Here is a 22,510-nt window from a genome sequence, read left to right as displayed (position 1 = left end):
CAGAGTTAGGGAAATGCTGACTAAAAGTATCAAGGAGACAAGGGGAGGAGAAGTTCAGCGGAGAGTCAGAAACGCTGTACTTGAGCCCCCGGCAGAGAAGTCAATCTGAGAACCAGTGCATCAGGGGGACAGCTGAAGGTGAGGGAAAGGAGAGTGAGGTGGGGTCCTGGAGAGATCCCGCCCAACGCTGTGGGGAGGGGGGCGGCTACAGGAGGAGGAATGGAGCGGGCGGGAGAGAAGAGCCAGGGAGGCGGAGGTGACCAAGAAGGCGCCACATCACCGCAGCCAAGAAGCAGCTCTTCCTGCTCACAGGTGATCTCAAAAATGCTTTCTCAGACTTCCTGTCAGAGACCAGGTAAGCGGGCAGCCTTCTCTCCTCCCACTTAGACATCTGGCTACGTATCACCTCCACAGGGAAACTCGGAACAGAGAGGAGGCGAGAGACATCTGCGTGAGTTCCCAGCCCTTCCTCCTCAGCGGACTGGTGGCTCTGCATCTTCCGCGTGTTGTCCTCTCCCTAGTCGTCTACCAGCTGCGGTGAGGTGAGGCGAGGCAGCAGTCCTGGGAGAAACACAGGAGAAGAGGAATCCAGGAAGATGCACTGTTGAGTGACGAAGGCCAACATGGTAGACCCGCTCTGGCAGGAAGTCTTGAAAGCTCAGCTGGGGTGCAAGTCGCTTTGTTTGGGAGCCCCAGAGGGTAGGCGGTACTTCCAAACTCTGTCAGCCGGCTGTCTGTGACAGTTTAGATAAATCTTGGCGTTTAAAACCAGTTTTTGTGGTAAATTCTAAATATTAATTGTATGTCACATGGTCCTTGGCTAAAACAGAAGAAAGAAGGCTAACTTGATGTAACCCTCGCACAAAGGCTCGGGAATGTTCCTCAGCTCCGAGGGTGTGACAGTGAAGTGAGACACGGGGACCTGGAGGGGGCAGCACTCTTTTCTTCTTCCCTGGAAATACCTTCTGAGCGGGAGCCCAGACAGGGAAGTTTTATAAAAAGGGAAATCAAAACCTGCCCTCTGATTCACTGTAAACAGGTAGTTTACAACTAATTAGTATATAATAGGTAGCTAGGAAAAAAAAAAAACCCAAAGGCAAGAAGAAACAACTCTAGTCTGTCCAGAAGCCCCAAGTCACTAGTCTTATGAGCTTCTGGGAGTGAGCTTCTGGTTCCAAAAACAAAGTCTCATGAAGGTTTGAGAGCAGTATTTTTTTCAAGCAAGAGGTTTCGATAAAGCAGTGATGGATAAAAGGGAAGGATAATAGAGAGAGGACTTTAGAAAAAAAAAAAAACTATGCTGAACTGTTTCGTAGAGTTTTATTTTTAAGGCAAAATTGAGTGGGAATTTAAAAAGTGAGTGGGAAAACACTACAATTTGTCTTCCTGTGGCTTGTGCGCAGCTGTTCAGATGCTAGGGCTGTAACCAAGACCTGGCATCCCCCAGTGGCTGCCGACCATGCTGGCAAATTGGGGAAACGGAGTCATGGTGTGAAAGTGGGGCTGGGCCAGGGAAGACGTTGCAGAAATGAGAGTGACACCATGGGTGATGTTATAAGCTGAGTTTCCATCTCCCTCTTTTGCTGGTGAACCTCATATACAGAGGCCCCGCACTGCTGAGTGGGTAAGGGAGGGGTCCTGTCAAAGCCAGGGCACTGCAGGTAGAGGGGTGAAAATAAGGCAAAGAGAACCCAAGAGGTTTCAGAGATGGCTTGGGGCAGTGCTGCCCAAGAGAACGTTCTGTGACATCAGAAACGTTCTGTGTCCGTGCCAGCCACCTGCTACCGTGGCCGCCGAGGACTAGGAATGCGACTAGCATGACTGAGGAACTGCATTTTAAATGCACTTGCTTCTAATTAATTCAGATGTAAAGAGCTGCTTGTGTAGAGCAGGACTAGAGAATCAAAAAAGTTTATTCTTCAGATCAATCAGCAAGGCTTGATGAGTAGCTATGCGCGCAGAACACTAAACAAGTAGGCACTGTTTGGATCTTTATTCTGCTTTTTGTGTGTGTGTGTTTTTTTTTTCCTAAGCAAGAAACAAAGGAAAAGAATCTAGAGCCCCTCATCTCCAGAAGCTAACAATATAATAGGAAATACTAGATTCTAGGGAGAAAAGCCCACACACAATCTGGGGCAGAAGAATCCCGAATCCACAGAATGTCAGCACTACCCGGAGCAGTGTTTTAACCAGGTGACTTTACCAATGGTATGGGTACCAGTGGAACTGTTCTAGGGATAGGATCTCTAGGGGGAGTAAAACCACATTATTTTTCAAGTTATGAGACAAATAAAAAGCGAGGTTGGTTTACCAGGTCTAAGAACCGGGCAGGTAGAAGAAACCTATCATGTGCTTCCAAGTTCAAGAACCATAGGGTGGCCTTGGACGCCTCACCATTTTCCAACTTTTGATCAATTGGTTTTTCTTACTATGGTTTCTCTTGTGTGTGAGGTTGTGTTTCCACCGGTTCTAGAGTATTATTTTTAAGGAGAGAGAGAGATTTCTAGTTCTAGTCTTAAAAAAAAAATGTGGGGCTCAATTTTCCCTCTGGCTGGAATTACCAGCTAGGAAACACCCCACATCTAGGCGCAGAGCCAACTCAGAGACAAGGGACGTTTAGACAGATGGTCCCTCAGAAGGGTGTCCTCAGGGAGGAGAGAGAGCAGTTTTCATAGAAAGAAAAGATGTATCCATGCTTCCAGAGAGAGGGATGAGACCCTGGGGGAAACTAGGAGTGGGAGGGGGTTAGTGGGCCTGGGGAGGACTTTCCCATGTGTAATTGTGTTGTTTCTGTTCTTCCAGTTCTAAGATAAAATATGTTAACATTAATAATAGCTTACACTGGTACAATATGGTGTACAAAGTTTCTTCACTCTTCCTGATGATGAAAAAACCATGCATTCTTTTTTTTTTTTTTTGAGGGACAGGGCTCAACATTACAAGAAAAAAAGGGGATTAACTCAAATTGTGTCCACATTATGTTGTACACCTGAAACTAATGTAATCTTACATGTCAATTATACTTCAATTAAAAAAAAAGGAAATAAACAAAAGCATCTAAAAGATCTTTGAAGTTCCATACTTCCCCTCTGGGGAGGAGCCTTCAAAGGATGGAAAAAAGAGCAGAAGACAGGGGAGGAGTGAGCCCTCATCCAGGCACCTGACCCTTAATCTGTCTGAAGTAAGAGACAGTCTTTTAGTTACCTCACACTCTCTTGTGTGTCCATTTGGCCAAATGCAGTAGATATTTAGAGTGAGAACGGATCTGTGAGTTGAGGGTGTTTTCCAGGAGGACACAGGCAGGGCCCAAGAGTTGTTAAATGGAGCCATGAGTAGGGTGACCCTAAGTCCCGGTTTGCTTGGGACAGGCCTCATGTATACCTATTCCTGGTGTAATTATTCCAGCACCTCTTTCCCTCTCAGATGTGACCTGGTTTGGACATTAACGTATATGGTCACCCTAGTCATGGGTGACTTGGCAGGCTGTCTTTCCCCCCCCCCAAAATTGCTCTATCCCCCCAGGGGAATCCCAAGGTTGTTCAGGGCTCAGCTGGGTGCAGTGCACTGTGCTAGGCTCTTTGGAGCATTACAAAGAGGGAGAAGAATTTGTCTTCCCACCATAATATTTCCCAACTGGCATGAAGTTTTAAGGAAATGAAACACACACACCTCACTTTCTCATTTTCAACGTTAACACGTCTAAGAAGCTAATTCTGCATCCCAGGAATGTTCAAATGAAGTGCTCTAACCCTAATCACCTGTGCGCTTCTGGTTCTGGAAGGGGCCTCAGGCAGTGACCTGTACAGAGCTGGCTGTTTAAAAATTATCTGGGGAACTTGTTAAAAATAGAGATTGGGCCTACTGCCTGAGATTCTGAATCAGCACATCGGAGAATCTATTAAAAAATGAAAACAAAGCTTCCCAGGTGGTTTGGACATGAAAGCCAGATTTGGACTCACTGGTGAGTCACCATCCTTTGACCCCTGCCTGGAGTGATCCGTTGTTGCTCTGGAAACCACGGATTTACCCCTCAGCCAGATTGGATTTACTTCTTTTTAAGTACACATCAGTTTCAAAAATAGAGGGCATTATTTTTGGAAGAGAAGATGTGTTTTCTCTCTCAATATATTTATGTTTAGAGAGGAAAAGCAAAGCCCCCAAAAGGCAGAAAACTTTCCCATTTGAAACCAAATTCAACAGGAAGCGGGCATCCCTCACTACTGTAGCACAACTAGAAAGAACTAATGAGCAGTTATTTCCTGAGGCAAGTTTCAGACTGTCTGGAGCTTCTTCCGTGTTTAGTTGTTGTAAGGTGCCTGGCCAGAGGCCTGGGCTCACGGGCTTCCCCGGGTGGTCTGAGGGGCTGGCAGTGGTTGGCCAAGATGGTCTCAAGACTCTGGAGGCTCCAGCTTGAGGCAGACCTGGAAAAGGATGGCCCTACAGAATTACCATCAGAATAAAATTTACACACACGCTGCTGAATGGCCGGGAGACCCATACTGAGCCACCCTGATAAATACATCACATTTACGCTCTGTGACTGAGCGGAGCAAAGAGCAGTAACCCATTTTCCTTCAGGCTTCAGAAGCAGAAGAGATGGGGTAGAGAGACAGGCTGAGAGAAGGTTTCTGTAGCTTTGTGTTGCAAAGTTGGCCTGATGAATTAAGAATTTAGCAATTCTGAGTTCTCTTATCTTTCAGCTTAAAAATAAAAGCACAAAATGGTTACATCTCAAACAGAAGGAGCTTGGCATTCACTGCTCTTTGTAAATCCTGATACATCTCCTTGGGATACCAAAACGGAACGTCCCCTCCAAAGATACTCACTGGGATCCATCACCTTGCCAGCAGCTATTGGAGGGCGGACACCTCACTACAGTTCTGTGTTATAGAAGGAGCTGGTCCTTCTCCGAATAGGAATCATTCCCTTTGGGTTTCCTTCTCTCTCTCTCAGCCTTCGTCTGCAGAACTCCTTGACTTCAGGTGGATGGTACTTTTCAAACAAACGCTCAGCCCCAAGGGGTAAGTCTTTCTTCCAGAAATGCTCCTAATGTGCTTCTCTTGGTTCAGGGCACAGAAAACCAGGCTCGGTCCCCTGACCCAGCTGCCTGTCGACACGCTCCATCCAACCATCCACTCAGAGCCCATGGAGCACCAAGGTCGGTATCAAACATCCTCTTCCAAACCTCTCACAACTCTGCCCCCACTTGCCTAAAACCCGCAGTCACCACCTAGTTCATACAGCTCAGCTTCCCTTCGCTCATACAACTCACCTCCCAGCCAGTGTGTCTTGCCAAACATTAGTATAACTGCCTCTCCTCCACCCCCAGCTGAAAGTAGACCCCCTCCTCCACATCTGGACTGGGGGTAAAGACTGTCAACAGGAAACACAAGGGAATCTGCTGGATTTACTCTGGGGAAGTGTCTACCAATGTAATTTTTCAGGGCTGAGCCCACAATGAGAAACTGGCACAACGACAAGGAGCAGGTGATGTTAGAGGAAGCTAGGAAGGACCACAGAGGACATGAAGGGGGCTGGATGGAAAGAGAAGGAAGTGAGGTCTACATCCCGATGTCCCACGCAACCAGTGTTTACTTCAAACCTCTTCCAGCTCTCCTTGCTGCTACTACACACACCCTCCTCCTCCATGTCCAAACCGCTCACCTCCTCTGGGACCCAGGGTTCCTCCCCCTGGGTCGGCTGGGCCACGTGTGCGCAGAGCCACCCACTCACTCAGGTCATCTCCCCACCTGGCTATATTTTGAGTTTAGTGGTCTCTCCCAGTGACCCTGGGAAACTGCAGAGAAGAGCTCACTCCCTCCCTTTTCGTTTCCTCTTTCCCCCAGGCTTAAGCTCCAAGTAATTCAGAGGTCTTAATCTGGGACCCATCATGAGTTTCAGGAGCTCTGGGAACCTCTTAATATTGCACACATCATTTGTGTGTGTGAGCACGTATGTGTGTGTGTGCACGTGTGTGTGTGTGCACAATTTTCTGGGGGTAAGATTCACCAATTTTTCCATCAGATTTTCAAAGGGACCCCCAAAAGATGAGGAACCACTGATTGGTCCTGAGCCTGTCCTATGCAAGTTGCATGGGTGATGAGCAGGGTGGGAGGGCGGGTTGCAGGGGTGGTGGTGCTCACGCGGCTGTGGTACTCAGGCTACACCCCCCCCCCCCCCCGCACGCATGCGTGCACGTGCACACACACACACACACACACACACACACACACACACACACACACAGTACCTTGGAAGCGGCCATCACTGCTGCCGTGGCTGCCACATTCAAGCCCCGCTTCCCAAAGTGCACAAGGGCATCGTAACTTCGGTCTTTTGCTTGGACCAGGCAATCATCAATTTCCTGTTGAAGGATAAACACAGGCACACTGAGTTGGAAGGTTCAAATAAAGCTCTGTTCTTTCCTCCCTTCTGAGCACTGGGCTTGGCAGCTTGCCCAATCATGGATTCTCGCTGGGACTGAAAAGTCATAGGCACTTTGGGGTGTGTGTTTGCAGGGAGGGTAGACAGGAGGAGGGAGGGAAACGGAAGAGATGCAGGGAAGTGAAAGAGGAATTTCAAAAAAACAGCAACTTACTGATCCAGGAAGGTTTTCTTCGAGCAATACCCTAGGATTGTTCCTAAAGTCCTCTAACCTTCCAGGAAGGCGCCAGGGGTCCTGGATGTGGACGATCCTGCCATTCTACACATAGCCACCCTCTAAGACACTGAAGGAACTGAAGGTGGAGAGAATACCAAGAATCCAGCATCTAACCTCAGACCTGCCACTAACTGGCTGTCAGGCCTTGGCAAGTGTTAGACCTTCTGAAAAATGAGGACAGTGACAGTACCTAATTCATGGAGCCCAGTGAGGATTACCTGAGACCATTCCAGAAAAGCATCTAACACAGTGGCTGGTTTCAATAAGTGAGAACCACTGTCATCTTCCTATCTCAAGGGGGGTCAGGCCCTGGCAGCTCTGAAATTCTACTATTCTGTAGCTATTTCATACTATATCCAAATCCCTCCCACGTAGGTATCAAGGGGAGAGATGAGGACACAGAAAGAGATAGTGCCATTTTTGTTGATAAGGGAGATCATTTTACAGATAATGAAATAAAAGCAGAAATGAGAAGTCATCCAACAATATCCCCAGGGTCAGGGGGAGGTTGGAAAGAGGATTGAAGTCTCTTTCCTTCAGGGACCAAAACAGTGGTTTACTTCAAATTTGCATCAACTCTGGCTTATTCTTTTTGTTTGTTTGGGTTGGGTTGCTTTGTTGTCACTGTTTTAAGAACAGCTGTTTTGTACATCACGATAGCTCATTTCAGAGTTCAGTAATACAATGACACTTGGCCTTGATCTCATTTGAAGTTCAGTACATCAGTGCATTTCCTTTGCTTTGAGGTATCAAGTGCGACAGTCAACCCCTGTGCATTCCTTGTTTAAGACTTCCCCAGGAAGTCACCACACTAAGTTTTCATTGTGACCCTTGACTGACTCTGGTAGGGATTCTTGGCAGCTTCTAAGAGTCAGTCACCTTCACTTCAATGGAAATGACATTGGTGGCTTCAGGGTAAGCCCAGCATCTGGGGAAAGGGAAGTGCCAAGAGTAGGGATTTGACAACCAGGTCAAGAGAGAGATCCCATTCCTCAAAACCCACCCTTCTGAGATAGGCAGTGCTGTATCCTAGTTCCTAAAAGGGTTCTCAGAAATGTCTATAGTAGTCTGCTCATCCAATTAATATGTTCCCCTAAAACCTCCCCCAAGAAGTCCAAAGTACTTAGCTTTCAGAAACAATAGAAATTTATATATAAAGCCATCTACAGTGCTCCTATTTTATGTTAAAAATCATATCCCAGTTTAGAAGATCATGTAATATAATTAATGAATTATACAATATTGGACCCAATAATCCTGCTCTTGGCAACTTATTCTAATAAGTCAAAAGAAGAAATTTATCTCTATGTACTGTGGTGTTCATGAATCTTTATGAAGATCAAGTACAAATGGGTTATGTGCAAACAAACTTAAGATCTCAGAATTTAAATATTGTACCTATATTAAGTGTTTCTATCGTTTTTTGGTATTTGGGGGTTTTTTGGTACACTTAGAATTTTATTTTAAGAAAGATTTATAGACTTATGCATAAAAAACAAAGTTATCAAAGCAAACTAGTAAGACAGAGGTAAAAGAACAATCCAGTGAAAGCAAATCCAGCAAATTAAGTTCAGCAGAGATGTTAAGCAAAAAATCATTTTACAGACAGTGCCATTATCTTATAAGTAGCTTGAATTAAATTTCTTTTCAAGAGATATAAGTTGTAATTCTTACTTGAATTCTCAGTTATTGCTGACCCTTTCCTGCAATTTTTCCCTGTCTTATTTTTCCCATCTCTGGCATTAGACAAATCTATATTTTCCTTGCAAAGATGTTTGTGAAGTAGTTCGAAGCAAAATAAATACAAAAGGTAAATAGCCATGAAACAAATTTTATGACTGCTCTCGTTAGTACTTACCAACTGATAATTACCAAAATAGCAGGGATTCCACTGGTAGGCATATATTTATCACTGAACAATAAAGCAAACACTGTACAAGACATTTCTTATCTTCCAGTGTCTATCGGTAGCTATCTGGGCACTAGTTCAAGTCATTTAATCTCTTTATGCTTCCGTTTTCCTATGGTATGTTTTAAAAGTATTTTTTAATAGTCCATGTAAAAATCTATCTATAAAAGGACAGGAGCTGAGCATGTTGAAAGGAAGGAAATTCAGTTTGGGGAGTTGAATTATGAGTGAATCTTTTGTTGTCTTTTGTTTCAATTTATGGAAATGGTTTTCAACAAGTAATGATACATAACATCTTTTTGAGGATTTCACCACAATTTCTAAACATGTCAGAAAAATACATTAAAAAAAAAGATTAGAAGGAACAAATTGTTGGAGGCAAATAAGAGACATTCTAGGGTCTCCTACAATAAAACACTCTGTCCTTTTTATTGATCGCTTTTTAAATTTTTTACTTGCTGGAAGGAGTGAAAGGCTGAGCAGCATAAATTACCTTTTCTTTTGAAGACAGCGTGGGATGTACAAACTTCCTGTATAGGAGGCTGGAGCCTTTTGTGTAGGGAGATAGCAGCCAGGCTACAAATGCTATTTTTAGTTCATAATAGAATGGAAACCTGGGGAGAGATGAGAAAATACACGTTAGGTTAGGTTCTCGGCAACACGGCCCCGAGACCCAGCAGCACAGACACCTCTCCGGCCCGCACATAGCTGCGGGCCCCCGGTGAAGTGTAAACACAGAGCTAAAGCCCAAGGCCTCCTTTTTTTTTTTTTCCTTTTTCTAAGATTTTGTTTTTTATTATTATTTTTTATTTTTTTTAAAGATTTTTATTTATTTGAGAGAGCACAAGAGGGGGGAGGATCAGAGGGAGAAGCAGACTCCCCGCTGAGCAGGGAGCCCGATGTGGGGCTCAATCCCAAGACCCTGGGATCATGACCTGAGCCGAAGGCAGACGCTTAACCAACTGAGCCACCCAGGTGCCCTAAGATTTTATTTTTTAAAGCAATCTTAAAAAAAAAAAAAATCTTTACACCCTACATGGGGCTCAAACTAAACCCCGAGATCAAGAGTCACACGCTCTACTGAGTGAACTAGCCAGCAACAGTCCCTCCCCCACCCCCGCCCCCACAACCAAGGCTTCTTTTGAAAGCAGGTTCTTGTTTTCTCTTTTTGTCAGAGCAAGCCAGGGATCCAGCTTCTCTCCAGCAATCACCCTATGGCCATGCCTGGCACCCCTGGGGCTTCCTGCAGGGTTCCACTTGAGGTTGGAGCCGGGGCTCCAGCCACAGCCTGCAGGTTCAGAAGGCCATGGCCTTCTGTGCCCTATACCTAGTCACTCACTCTTCACCGGTGGCCAAGAAGGCACAAACCCCTGGAGGATTTAGAATAAGGAGGAGCTGACAGAGAATCTCCAGACTGAGAATAAAAAGTCTCCCCTTCTTGACTGTCTTTTTGGTCCCAAAAGAGGCAGGGAAAGGAGTCCAACTCTTGCCAGCAAAGAGGATGCTACTCACCCTTATCAATTCTATGGCAGGTGAACAGAACTTGATCTTTTTGGTGCCAAGAGAAGAGTTCAGGGTGCAAGTAACCTACAATTCTGGAGTCAGAAGTCCTATGTACTATTCATTTATTCATCATGTAAACACTTACCAGCACCAACACGTGTCAGCTTGTGCTGAGCCCTGAGGACACAATGGTGAATAAAGAAGACCTGATCCCTGCTCTCTTTTCTCTCTTTCAGATAAGAGTGTCTCGCATCCTTGGAACTGATGGTCCAAGCAGGAAAACAGAGATTGATCAAATAATCACAAATGACATAGAACAGCAACCTGAGACAAGTGTCAGAATGGGCCTCTGCCAGCCCACGTGGTGCCTTTGTATGTGTAAGAAAAAGCCAGCCCCTTCACCTGGATGCAGTCCTGAGAGCATGGGACTAGTGAACGGGGCTTCATTTGAATTTCAGCCCCACCTGCCACCTTGGCCAGATATCTTGTGCTATGTACAACCTGTGCAACGATATTTGGCCGTCCTGCTGTGTACTAACGCCGTGTTTTTTATTTTCTTTATTCTGATGCTTTGGCATCATGGGACTTTCCTGACTCTGGAGAGACTGCCCCTCCCTGGGTTAGCCATTCCTAAAGATAGGAAACAACGTGCCCACAAGCAAGCCTTTCATATGCAAACCAACCAATCCAGAGCCCAGGGCCCAAACACCTCCTTTATGAGCTCTCACACTCTGGGCCACTCTCCAGCTGCTCTAATCACCCCAGGGCCAGGTACCGGCCACCAAGCAACAGCCCCAACACCCCAGAGCCCACTGAAATTATCCAGACGAGCTGATCCCTAACATGTTGACCCTGCCTCGCCTGTTCCTTCCATGGAAACCACCATAAAGCTTCTTGCCCACACTTCCTACCTCTGCCTCTTGGCTGACCTGCTGTGCCTCCTGTTTCTAGGGATCTGTGAGTTTAACAAACTTCTTCCCTCAAGACAGCCATTTCTGAGTCTATGTGTCTTACCATACCTGACTAAAACAAATATCGCGGGTACCCTTAAAACATGATGCTCTGAGGGAAAAGGACACCTGTGCTAGCCTGAAGACTCAGAAAAGTAAATTCCTCCCACTCATAACAGCTGAAAATAAAGAGCAATTTCTGGCAAGTCAGTTCAGAGCCTTCAACTCTCACACAGAACCCCAAATCAGCAGTTCTACCCACTCTGCTTTCCTCATCGAGGTCCCGGTGGGCTGCCTTCTGCCTCTGGCAGGCTCTTCCTGAATATTCCCTCAGCGGGTTGCTGGAGTGGGGGTGGGGTGGGAGGGATGGGGTGGCTGGGTGATAGACAGTGGGGAGGGTATGTGCTATGGTGAGCGCTGTGAATTGTGCAAGACTGTTGAATCACAGATCAGTACTTCTGAAACAAATAATGCAATATATGTTAAGAAAAAAAAAAAAAGAAGATAGCAGGAGGGGAAGAATGAAGGGGGGTAAATCGGAGGGGGAGACGAACCATGAGAGACGATGGACTCTGAGAAACAAACTGAGGGTTCTAGAGGGGAGGGGCGTGGGGGGATGGGTTAGCCTGGTGATGGGTATTAAAGAGGGCACGTTCTGCGTGGAGCACTGGGTGTTATGCACAAACAATGAATCATGGAACACTACATCAAAAACTAATGATGTAATGTATGGTGATTAACATAACAATAAAAAAATTTAAAGGAAAAAAAATATTCCCTCAGCAACTCCAGGACACTGTCATGTCAAGACTGTTTAATTTTCACAGTCACCCCAGAGAAGAGGCTGAAGGAACAGAGGCATGATTCTCCTACCTTGGAACCCTCCAGTGATTAATAGTGAAGGAAATTTTGTCTTGAAAATAACTATTTACCAATCCCAGGGGGAAAGCAAATGAATCTAGCAAGCTCAGGCATCAGTATAAGATACACACATAATCCCAAGGGATCTATCACACGGCACCACTTTTATTGCTTATGTAAAAGATGTTTTTTAATAGGTAATACCTGCATAACATTTTAAAAATTCAAATATCCAAAAGAGTATACAACAAAGAGTCTTCTTCCCATCCCAGACCTTTAGTTCCTTTTCCAAAAGCAAAAACATTATCAGTAGTAGACTTCAGACACCTAAGATATACAATCATGTGGGTATACAGGACTCCTTTAGCACCCCCCGCAAACACACCTGGTAATATAATCCCTTTCCCACACCACACTTCCCCCACCACACACACACACACACACACACACACACACACACACACACACACACCAGTATACTTGGGGGGATGATCTCAAACTGTCCCTGGAATCATCACCCCAGGACCAGGCCCTTGTCAGGTATCATAAGGGTCTCCCAGTTGAGCCACTCAGACCCTGTACTTCCCAGAGGCCTTAGGCTTGCTTGGCTCTACCAATGCTATCACCACCTACCAAGGCACCTTCCACCTGACCTACCGCCACCCCAGCCTTCACCCAAGAAGTGGAGAAGAACTCTGCTCATTCCTTAATGATAAGCCCTTGAAACTGTCCTGACCTCTAGGATGTATCAGTCCCCAGGTACAGGTGCACAGCCCCACGGTGCACGGGGGAGGTGCAGGCTCCCACCCTTCTGATGTTATGCCTTCACACTCCCTAGGGGGTAACTGTTTCCTAAGAGGTTTGGACACGTGATGAAATTGTCAAAACACATGCAATTAATGTGTGCAGAAAATTTCTGGGAGAAAACACAAGTAACTTTTAACAGTCATATCCCTGGGGAGAGGAGAGAGAATGAAGGCCTGGGGGAGGAGGGCCTTACTTTTTAGTGTATTGTTTCAATTTCATTTTGCCACGTGATATAGTGTTTTGTAAATATTAAAAAACTAAGTGAAATTGCCTATGGATATTGTAGACAAGCCACCATCCTGTCTCCTGTGACCATATAGGAATGCTGTTTATGTTCAATAGAAAGTTTTTAAAAAGTTAACTATGAAGAGAGAACTGCCCCGGGGGAGTGCGGGAAAGAGGGCAGTGGGGGGGGAGCGAGGAGTGAGGAGGGAGGGAATAGAAAGGGGAGGGGCAATCTCCAATCCTGGAAGTGAGCCCAAGTTAAAGATGCTTCCCAGGAAGCCAGAAGGTGCTTCCAGGAATAACAGAAGCTTCAGTCTCTCTCTCTGTCTCTGTCTCAATTTTTCAATCTCTCTCTCGCTCTCATAAAGAGAGTGCAGAGCCGCCGAGCTGGTCTCCGTGTCCCTGGAAGGAGAGGAATAGGGCTCTGTCTGTCTGGTCAGCCTGTTCTGTGCCATTCCCAGAGCAAGAAGGAGGAAGGAGTGGGAAGACTCTGCCCAAAGACAACTTTGACCTGTAATACCTGCAGGTTTGCGGGGAAAGAGAAAGCAGGCTGAGGGCATGACCAGACTGTGGGCTAAACCAGGCAGGGAAGGTTCCCAACCTCTTCCTTGCAGAAGATGGACAAGACCCTCACTTCCCATACATTAACCCCCTGGACAGCACCCACTAAGATGGGCCAGATGAGGCCTCCACGTGGATCAGGAAGAGGGGGACTGCACCCAAACACCAGGTATCAGAGGCCCTCTGCTGGTGGGCAGAATTTTGGTCCCATGACCTTCACATCCTGATGTTACTCCCACAAGTATGTTCCCTTCACATGGCAAAGGGGATTTTGAAGATGTAATTGAGATTATTAATCAGCTGACTTTAAAATAGGGAAATTATATTGGATTATTGGGAGCAGGCCTAATCTAATAACATGATCCCTTAAAAGCAGAAGCAGAGTTCTTTCTCTGGCTGGTAGCAGAAGGCAGAGATCTGAAGCATGAGAAGGATCTGACATGCCATTGTTGGCTTGAAGCTGAAGTGGGAGGCACATGTCAAGGAAATGGGGACCTCAGTCTTACAGCCACAAGGAATTGAATTCTGCCTGTTATCCAAATGAGCCTGAAGTGGCATCTCCCCCAGAGTCTCCAGATAAGAAGCCAGGCTGGCTGACACCCCGATTTTGGCCTCATGGTTCCCTGAGCAGAGGACTCAGTTGATTCTACCAGGACTTCTGACTCATGGAAACTAAAATAATACATTTCTGTTGTTTTAAAGCTCCTAAATTTGTGACAACTTGTTATGGCAGCAATGGAAAGCTCATACACTTCCCCAAAATCAAAATCAAAATCAAATCAACTCCAGAAATAGCTGATAAGCATTTATTAAGTATGAAACTCGGAAGTTCCACGGCCATGAGTAAAAACATACTCCCCCTACCAGGGAGGGCACGTCCATCATTAGACCAGATTTCCACTTAGCCAAAAGCAGTGAGACAGAAATGCCGATATCCCTGAGAAGGAGCTCGTAAGACTAACACTATTCCCCCACGATATTCACGAGGAGGGATGGGAGCACAGCAAGAGGCCACCCAGCGCCACACACAGGACACTGTTCAGACGGAAGACTGGAGGACACGAGGACTGGTCATGATGTTTAACTGACGACATAGTCCTTACTGGGCCTGGCCTGTTTCCCTCATCAACGTGGGGAGCAGGAACCTCCCCAACACAGCTCTGCACAATATGGGGTCTGACTCCTAGTACCAGCCCCTGCGGCCTGGGGAAGACAAAGGATGGCTCAGCAGAGTTCCTTCTCCACTCCTGGAGACTCCTGGAGACTCAGCCCCATCCTGAGTCTGTTGTTTATCTGGGCGCATGGCACCAACATATTAAATTAGGTGAACCACATTTCTTCCCTATAGCTTGAGGCCACAATAGCTGAGACATCTATTTCTCCCAGTGGAGATGAAAGCCAGCCTCCTTTGGGGGGAAAACTACATATTAAGGGCATTAAAACCACTGATCCAAAACCGGATTCACAGAAGTGGTATTCAGGTGTCATCTCTGGCCTATAATATTCTGGAGGGTAAGTTCATACTGATCCTCTCTGGGTAAGGGCCTCCTCCTAAATGGAAATATTTTTATTATTCTCTCTGATGATAACTGATCACAGTAAAACATTCATACAACACAGCAAATACAAAACCAACCCCATGATTCCAACTTGCAGAAATAACTCTGGTTAACGGATGGGTATTTCCAAACTACTTTTAGTATACATTCACATGTGTACAGAGAAACTCAGGCCTTTTGAATAGAAACAAGATGCTATATATTATTCACAGCCTCTTTCACCTTAAAAGATGCAATATATCAATACATGGACATAGCTTATAATTTTTACTTGCTCCATTGCTATAACAGTGGCATTGTTTATAAGGAAAAAAACTTTCCATCAAAAGGGGATTGATTAAATAAATTATGGTCCATCTATACCATGAAATTCCATGTGGCCATGTAAAAAAATAGGTAGATCTACTTATGCTTACATGAAAGTATTTTAAAAATAAATCTAATAAACAAAATGAGAACTGTTAAGTATACTCTAATACCATTGTTTAAAAAAAGAAAAAATATGTGTATATGTATGCATGTATATATACACATAAATATGTTAAAAGTATACACAATTGTGAATAGGAGTTACGGTGAGAGTGAATGGTGTTTGAGAGAAACCTAGTTTTATTAAAGGGAAACGTGTGTACTGTTTCCTTTTTTTTTTTTTTGATATATGAATACTTCCTTGCCAACTATATTAATTGAGGAACTGTATTTATTTTGTCCATGATTATATCATTATAAGAACAATACCTGCTCTTATAAAGTCATTGAACAAATATTTACTTGAAGAGCAACTTTATAAATTAATTTATTAAAACTATCCCAGTTAACATCCCTGCACTTGCTTCTCTGCTCTGAAGTAAGGTTGAGACTGCTTCTGGGCCCTTCCCACTTCTCCAATGATACTAGGCAACATCTTCCCTTGAAAAGTCCCAAGTCCTGGGGCACCTGGGTGGCTCAGTTGGTTAAGCAACTGCCTTCGGCTCAGGTCATGATCCTGGAGTCCCGGGATCGAGTCCCGCGTCAGGCTCCCTGCTCAGCGAGGAGCCTGCTTCTCCCTCTAACCCTCCCCCCTCTCATGTGCTCTCTCTCTCTCTCTCATTCTCACTCTCTCAAAATAAATAAATAAATCTTAAAAAAAAAAAAAAAGAAAAGTCCCAAGTCCTGGAGTACTTACCAACAAAGGAAAATGTCAGTGAATGTCTCTGCTGTGGTGAAAAGTGCAAATATAATCCAGTACATCATCCATTTGACCTGTTGAAAGAGAAAGCAACAAAGCTAGTAGAAAAGGTCAAGGATAAATGGCTGGCTGCCCAACATCAAGAACAAGAAGCTCAGACAGTGGATGCTGAGGCATGTCCAGGCAGTGTATCCTGCATTTATAACCCCTTCTCCTTGTCCTTCCACAGCTTGTTTCCAGTTCCATTCCAGACGTTGGGGCTGGAAGCAAACAGGATGCTTCCACAAATAACCCAGGCTCAAAGTCAAAGTAGATCCTGGGTGACTATCTGTAGCCTTCACGTGAGCCAGGGAGACCAGCAGACCAGGAGTGACTCAGGATTCAGTTAGGTCATTTTACCAAGACTAATACTAGGTTAGTAAACTCTCCAGGCCTTAACAGAGATATACTTTGAAATGAACTTTAATCAGACCAGACCTTCTGGAATGGAATGGTGGTCACTTAGGAATGCTTTCCTGTGAAAAAGTCTCACATCCTCTCACAGAAACTAGATCTTTCTTTTTTTAATCTCTCCTATGTGACCAACCTTTTCCATTTCTTTTTTTTTTTAAGGTTTTATTTATTTATTTGAGAGAGAGAATGAGAGAGAGAGAGCATGAGAGGGGGGAGGGTCAGAGGGAGAAGCAGACTCCCCGCTGAGCAGGGAGCCCGATGCAGGACTCAATGCCGGAACTCCAGGATCATGACCTGAGCCGAAGGCAGTCACCTAACCAACTGAGCCACCCAGGTGCCCGAACCTTTTCCATTTCAACTGCCTCTCTCCCCCAGTAGAGGCCTTGGACCTCTTGGATAGAGAGAGCACGAGAGGGGGGGGAGTGGGAGAGGGAGAAGCGTACTCCCCACTGAGCAGGGAGCCCCAGAGGGTGCTCGATCCCAGGACCCTGGGATCATGACCCGAGCTGAAGGCGGACACTTAACGACTGAGCCACCCAGGTGTCCCTACTGTAAGTCTTCTAACTGCCTCCTTTGTCTCCTGGCTTCCCCCTCACCAACTCATCCTATAAACCACCCCTTTGCTAATCTCCCCAAACCAAGAACTTATCAAACTACTCCCTGATTTAAAATCTTCCAGCCTGCAGAATAAAGTCCAAATTCCTTAGCCTGCTCCTTCTAGCTTCTGGTGATGGTGGAGTAAGGCATTTGACTAACCCTCCTGCCAACAATGATAACACACTCTGAACAAAATATTTAAAAAACAACTCCTTGAAAGCACTAGGAAGCTATCAAAAGCTGGTAGAAACTGGAAGGAAACCACACCAGGACAGATCCATGTTGATGTGGCTGGGGACAATCCCCAGCCTGCAAACCATGGGACAGAGAGAACTCAAAAAGAAACCCACAGTCTTCATGTCTGTAGAACTGGAGAATGAAATCTGAGACTGCTAGAGAAGCTGGGAATTAAAAGGAAAAAATCCCAGAGAGGGAAGTTATAAGGGGGCAGCCTCCAAAATTCACATATAAATCCCTTTAAGTCTTTGCCTGGCCCCTGAATTGCACAGACTCAGGAAATACTCCAAGGTGGCTGAGGGAAAAAAAAAGTTGGAAAGCTGAAAAAGTTAAGCAGAAATTTAGTTTCTTCCCACTGTAGTAGAAATAGAGTTTAGAGTTCAGGTCTTGCCAAGTGGAGGAGCTTGGTAAACATCTGGGAATTTTCACTGAAACATCTTAAAGGCCATATCTTAGTAATAAAAATTACATCCCAGGACTAAGAGATCAGCTCTAAGACTAAGGACAAAACTGAAATACTCCTGCCCCAATAAATGTAAAACTTAACTGCCACAATGTCAAGATGATCTACAGAACTTAACTACATACTAGAACAAAACTCAACATTGTTTACAAGAATGTAACATGACCTTGTAGCAAGACTGCAGAATACAAGGTTAATATATAAAAGTCAGGGGCATCTGGCTGGCTCAGTCAGTAGAGCATCTGACTCTTGATCTCAGGGTTGTGAGTTTGAGCCCCACATTGGGTGTAGAGATTACTTAAAAATAAAGTCTTAAAAAAGTCAACTGTTGGGGTGCCTGGGTGGCTCAATTAAGTGTCTGCCTTTGCCTCAGGTCATGATCCCAGGGTCGAGGCCTACTTCTCCCTCCCCCACTCCACCTGCTTGTGTTCCTTCTCTCACTGTGTCTCTCTCTGTCAAATAAACAAATAAAAATCTTAAAAAAAAAAAAGTCAACTGCTTTCCTACCTATCTGGACACTGGAACTTGAAATTAAAATACCATTTAAGGGGCACCTGGGTGGCTCAGTTGGTTAAGCGACTGCCTTCGGCTCAGGTCATGATCCCAGGGTCCTGGGATCGAGCCCCGCATCAGGCTCCCTGCTCCGCGGGAAGCCTGCTTCTCCCTCTCCCACTCCCCCTGCTTGTGTTCCCTCTCTCACTGTCTCTCTCTCTGTCAATTAAATAAATAAAATCTTAAAAAAATAAAATAAAATAAAATACCATTTAATAAGCAGCAAAAAAAATTAATTACTCAGGAATATAACAAAATATGTAAAAGGTCTATGTGAGGAAAACTATAAACTATGATGAAAGAAATCAAAGAAGATCTAAACAAGTGGAGAGATATTCCATGTTCATGAATAGAAAACTCAGTATTATCAACACGTCAGTTCTTTCTTCCCAGATCAATCTAGAGACTCAATGCAATCCACCTCAAAATGCCAGCAAATTCTTTTGTGGATGCCAACAAACTGATTCTAAAGTTTCTATGGAAAGGTGAAAGACCAAGAATAGCCAACACAATACTGAAGAAGAATAAAGTTGTAGACTTGACACTATCTGCCTTTGAGACTTAATATAAAGCTACAATAATCAAGACAGTGTTATTGCTTTAAGGAATAGATAAACAGATCTATTTTTAGAGTAGACAAATAGAGGGGGCGCCAGGGTAGCTCAATCAGTTAAGTGTCTGACTCTTGATTTTGGCTCAGGTCATGATCTCAGGTCATGAGATTAAGCCCCATGTCTGGCCGCACACTCAGTGGGAAATCTGCTTGAGATTCTCTCTCTCCCTGTCCCTTTGCCTCCCCTCCCCCTGCTTTCTCTCTCTCTCTCTAATAAATAAATAAATCTTGAAAAAAAAAGACAAATAGAACAGAGAGCCCAGAAATAGACCCCATAAGTATAGTTAACTGATCTTTGACAAAGGAGTAAAGGCAATTCAATGGAGAAAGAATAGTTTTTTCAACAAATGGTGCTAGAACAACTGGACATCACATGAAATAAATAAACAGATAAGTAAATAAGTAAATAAATAAGAAAATGAATGAATAAATGAATGAATGAATCTAGACACTGGTCTTACATCCTTCATAAAAGTTAACTTAAAATGGATCATAAACCTAAAAGAAGATACAAAACTATAAAACTTCTAGAAGATAACATAGAAGAAAATCTAGGTGACCTTGGGCTTGGGAATAAGTTTTTTAATACAACAGCAACAGTATGACCCATGGAAGAAAAAAATTGATAAGTTGGACTTCATTAAAATTAAAAACTTCGGCTCTGCAAGACACTGGTAAGAGAACGAAAAGACAAGCCACAGAATGGGAGAAAATATTTCCAATACATATATCTGATAAAGAACTAATATCCAAAATATACAAAAAACTCTTAAACTCAGTAATAAAAATAAACAACCCAATTAAAAGTTGGGCAAAAGATCTGAACAGACACCTCACCAAAAAAGATATACAGATATATAACAGCTTATTAACAAAGCTTTGGATATAAAATCTAAATTTTTCTTTTGTCATCACTTAACAAGACACTTATCCTAAGAACACAGGGGCAGGTTCAATATTATTTTTCTTGAAAAAGTATAAATATGTTAATGAAGCTACAAGAAAAGGTAGACATATTGAGTGAAGAGATGGGGGATTTCAAGAGAAAGAAGAAAACGTTTTTTAAAAAAGATTTTATTTATTTATTTGACAGAGACACAGCAGGAGAGGGAATACAAGCAGGGGGAGTTGGAGAGGGGGAAGCAGGCTTCCCACGGAGCAGGGAGCCCGATGTTGGGCTTGATCCCAGGACCCTGGGATCATGACCTGAACTGAAGGCAGATGCCCAATGACTGAGCCACCCAGGTGCCCCAAGAAGGAAACTTTTTTTAAAAAGATTTTATTTATTTGAGAGAGAATGAGGTATCACAAGCAGTGGGTAAGGGTAGAGGAAGACGCAGACCCCCTGCTGAGCAGGGAGCCCAATGCAGGACCCGATCCCAGGACCCTGGGATCATGACCTGAGCCAAAGGCAGATGCTTAACCAACTGAGCCACCCAGGAGCCCAAGAAGGAAACTCTTTAAAAAGAACAAAAGATATCCTAAAATCGAAAAATACAATATTTGAAATTTTTAAAATTATTGAACAGAATTAAGAGCAGACTGGATACTACAAAAGAAAAAAAATCTGTGAACTTGAAGACAATAAAGTCAGTAAGACAGAAATCTAGACTGGAAAAAAGTGGAGAGGCTCAATACCTGTGGAATAGCATCAAGCAGTCTAACATATATGGAATAGGAATTTCAGAGGAGAGGAAAAGAGAATGGGACAGAAAAATTATTTGAATAAATAATGACTGAAATTTTCCAGAATTGATCAAAAATAGCAAATCCACTGAACCAGGGAGCTCAGAAAATCCCAAAGAAGATAAATACAAGAAAACCACAGCCAGGCACATCACAGTAAAATTGCCGAAAAAGAAAGAAAATGTTAAGGGGGGGGGGAAACATATTACACACAGGGGAATGATAATAGGACTTTTCGTCAGAAATGATGAATACCAAAAGAAAATGGAATAACATATTTAAAGTGCTGAAAGAAAAAAGAAAAAGTCAACCTAGATTTCTACTCCCAGCAAAAATATCTTTGAAAAATAAAGGCAGCTCCAGGTCATGATCCCAGCGTCCCGGGATCGAGCCCCGCATCGGGCTCCCTGCTTGGCAGGAAGCCTGCTTCTCCCTCTCCCACTCCCCCTGCTTGTGTTCCCTCTCTTGCTGTGTTTCTCTCTGTCAAATAAATAAAATCTTTTAAAAAAATAAATAAATAAACGCAGCTCTGGTGAATGCCCATTGTCTTTGTAACTCTGAAACATATGTCTCAACAGATTTTTTAGAGGTCTTCTTTATTCAGAAAAACAAGACTGTCCCCTGGGAACCACCTTGTTTTAATCTATCAAAAGCAACTGCTGTCTGAGAGACCACATGCTACAGCAGAACAGGCTCCCCAGCAGGGGGCAAAGAAGGTCCTTCCAACTGTACATTTCATGGCATGTTGGGGCCCAGGATCCAGGAATTCCCAACACTGGTATCCAGAAACACAGCCAGGAGCCTGAATTCCTACTCTACTGTCTTTTTCTTTTTAGTATTCAAACCATGCTCTAATACCATCAATTAAAAACAAAGGACAGTGATGGAGAGCCTGAGTATCTCAGTAGGTTGAGCATCCGACTCTTGGTTTCAGCTCAGGTCATGATCTCATGGATCAGGAGATCGAGCCCCCCGTGACGGTCAGGCTTCCTACTCAGCAGGGAATCTGTTTGAAGATTTTCTCTCACTTCCCCTCCCCCTCATTCATGTTCTCTCTCTCTCTCAAATAAATAAATAAATCTCTTTAAAAATTTAAAAACAAAAAAAGAACAATGACAACAACAATAAAAAATCCCTTTCCTTGGGGCACCTGGGTGGCTCAGTCGTTGGGCATCTGCCTTCGGCTCCGGTCATGATCCCAGAGTCCTGGGATCGAGCCCCGCATCGGGCTCCCTGCTCTGCAGGAAGCCTGCTTCTCCCTCTCCCACTCCCCCTTCTTGTGTTTCCTCTCTTGCTGTGTCTCTCTCTGTCAAATAAATAAATAAAATCTTTAAAAAAAAAAAATCCCTTTCCCTGACACAACTCTTAGCTATAAACTTGTCTAGTGAGTCATCTATACATGCAGTGTTTACTTTCTTGTCTCCCACTTACTCGGTGCACTGCATTCATTACATTAATATTGCTCTCACTGGGGATCCCACTTTGTAACATACTTCAAGACCCTTTTTTAAGTTTTGTGTTTTTTTTTTTTTACTTGATTTGCTTGACTTTCCGATAGATATGAAACTATCACTTCCTGAAAAGCTCCCCCAACACCACAACTGCTCTGGTTTCCCTCTTGACTTTCTGGCTACTTCTCAGGTTCAATTCCTCCACAAGCTTTTGTTCTAGACATTCTCTTCTAACTCTAGACAAGACATTCTCC

General features: G+C 44.2%; 1 protein-coding gene across 2 annotated transcripts in view; it reads right to left on the bottom strand.

Moving 5' to 3' along the window:
- REEP1 (receptor accessory protein 1) overlaps positions 1–22,510 on the bottom strand; it is a 100,220-nt gene that overhangs the window by 22,895 nt on the left and 54,815 nt on the right. For both annotated transcript variants that reach the window (XM_073897449.1, XM_025868276.2), the window contains exons 3-5: positions 16,202–16,278; positions 9,064–9,184; positions 6,251–6,364 (exon numbers count right to left, since the gene is read on the bottom strand). In XM_073897449.1, the coding sequence (XP_073753550.1) occupies positions 6,251–6,364; positions 9,064–9,184; positions 16,202–16,278 (312 nt within the window). The remainder of the gene's footprint in view (positions 1–6,250; positions 6,365–9,063; positions 9,185–16,201; positions 16,279–22,510) is intronic.

This window comes from Callorhinus ursinus, unplaced genomic scaffold, assembly GCF_003265705.2.
Source record: "Callorhinus ursinus isolate GAN/ISIS: 27379988/994484 unplaced genomic scaffold, GSC_fseal_2.0 scaffold10, whole genome shotgun sequence".
NCBI classification, from domain to species: Eukaryota; Metazoa; Chordata; class Mammalia; order Carnivora; family Otariidae; genus Callorhinus; species Callorhinus ursinus.
The sequence above is the reverse complement of the archived record's forward strand: the minus strand, read 5'-3'. Positions and strand labels throughout refer to the sequence as shown.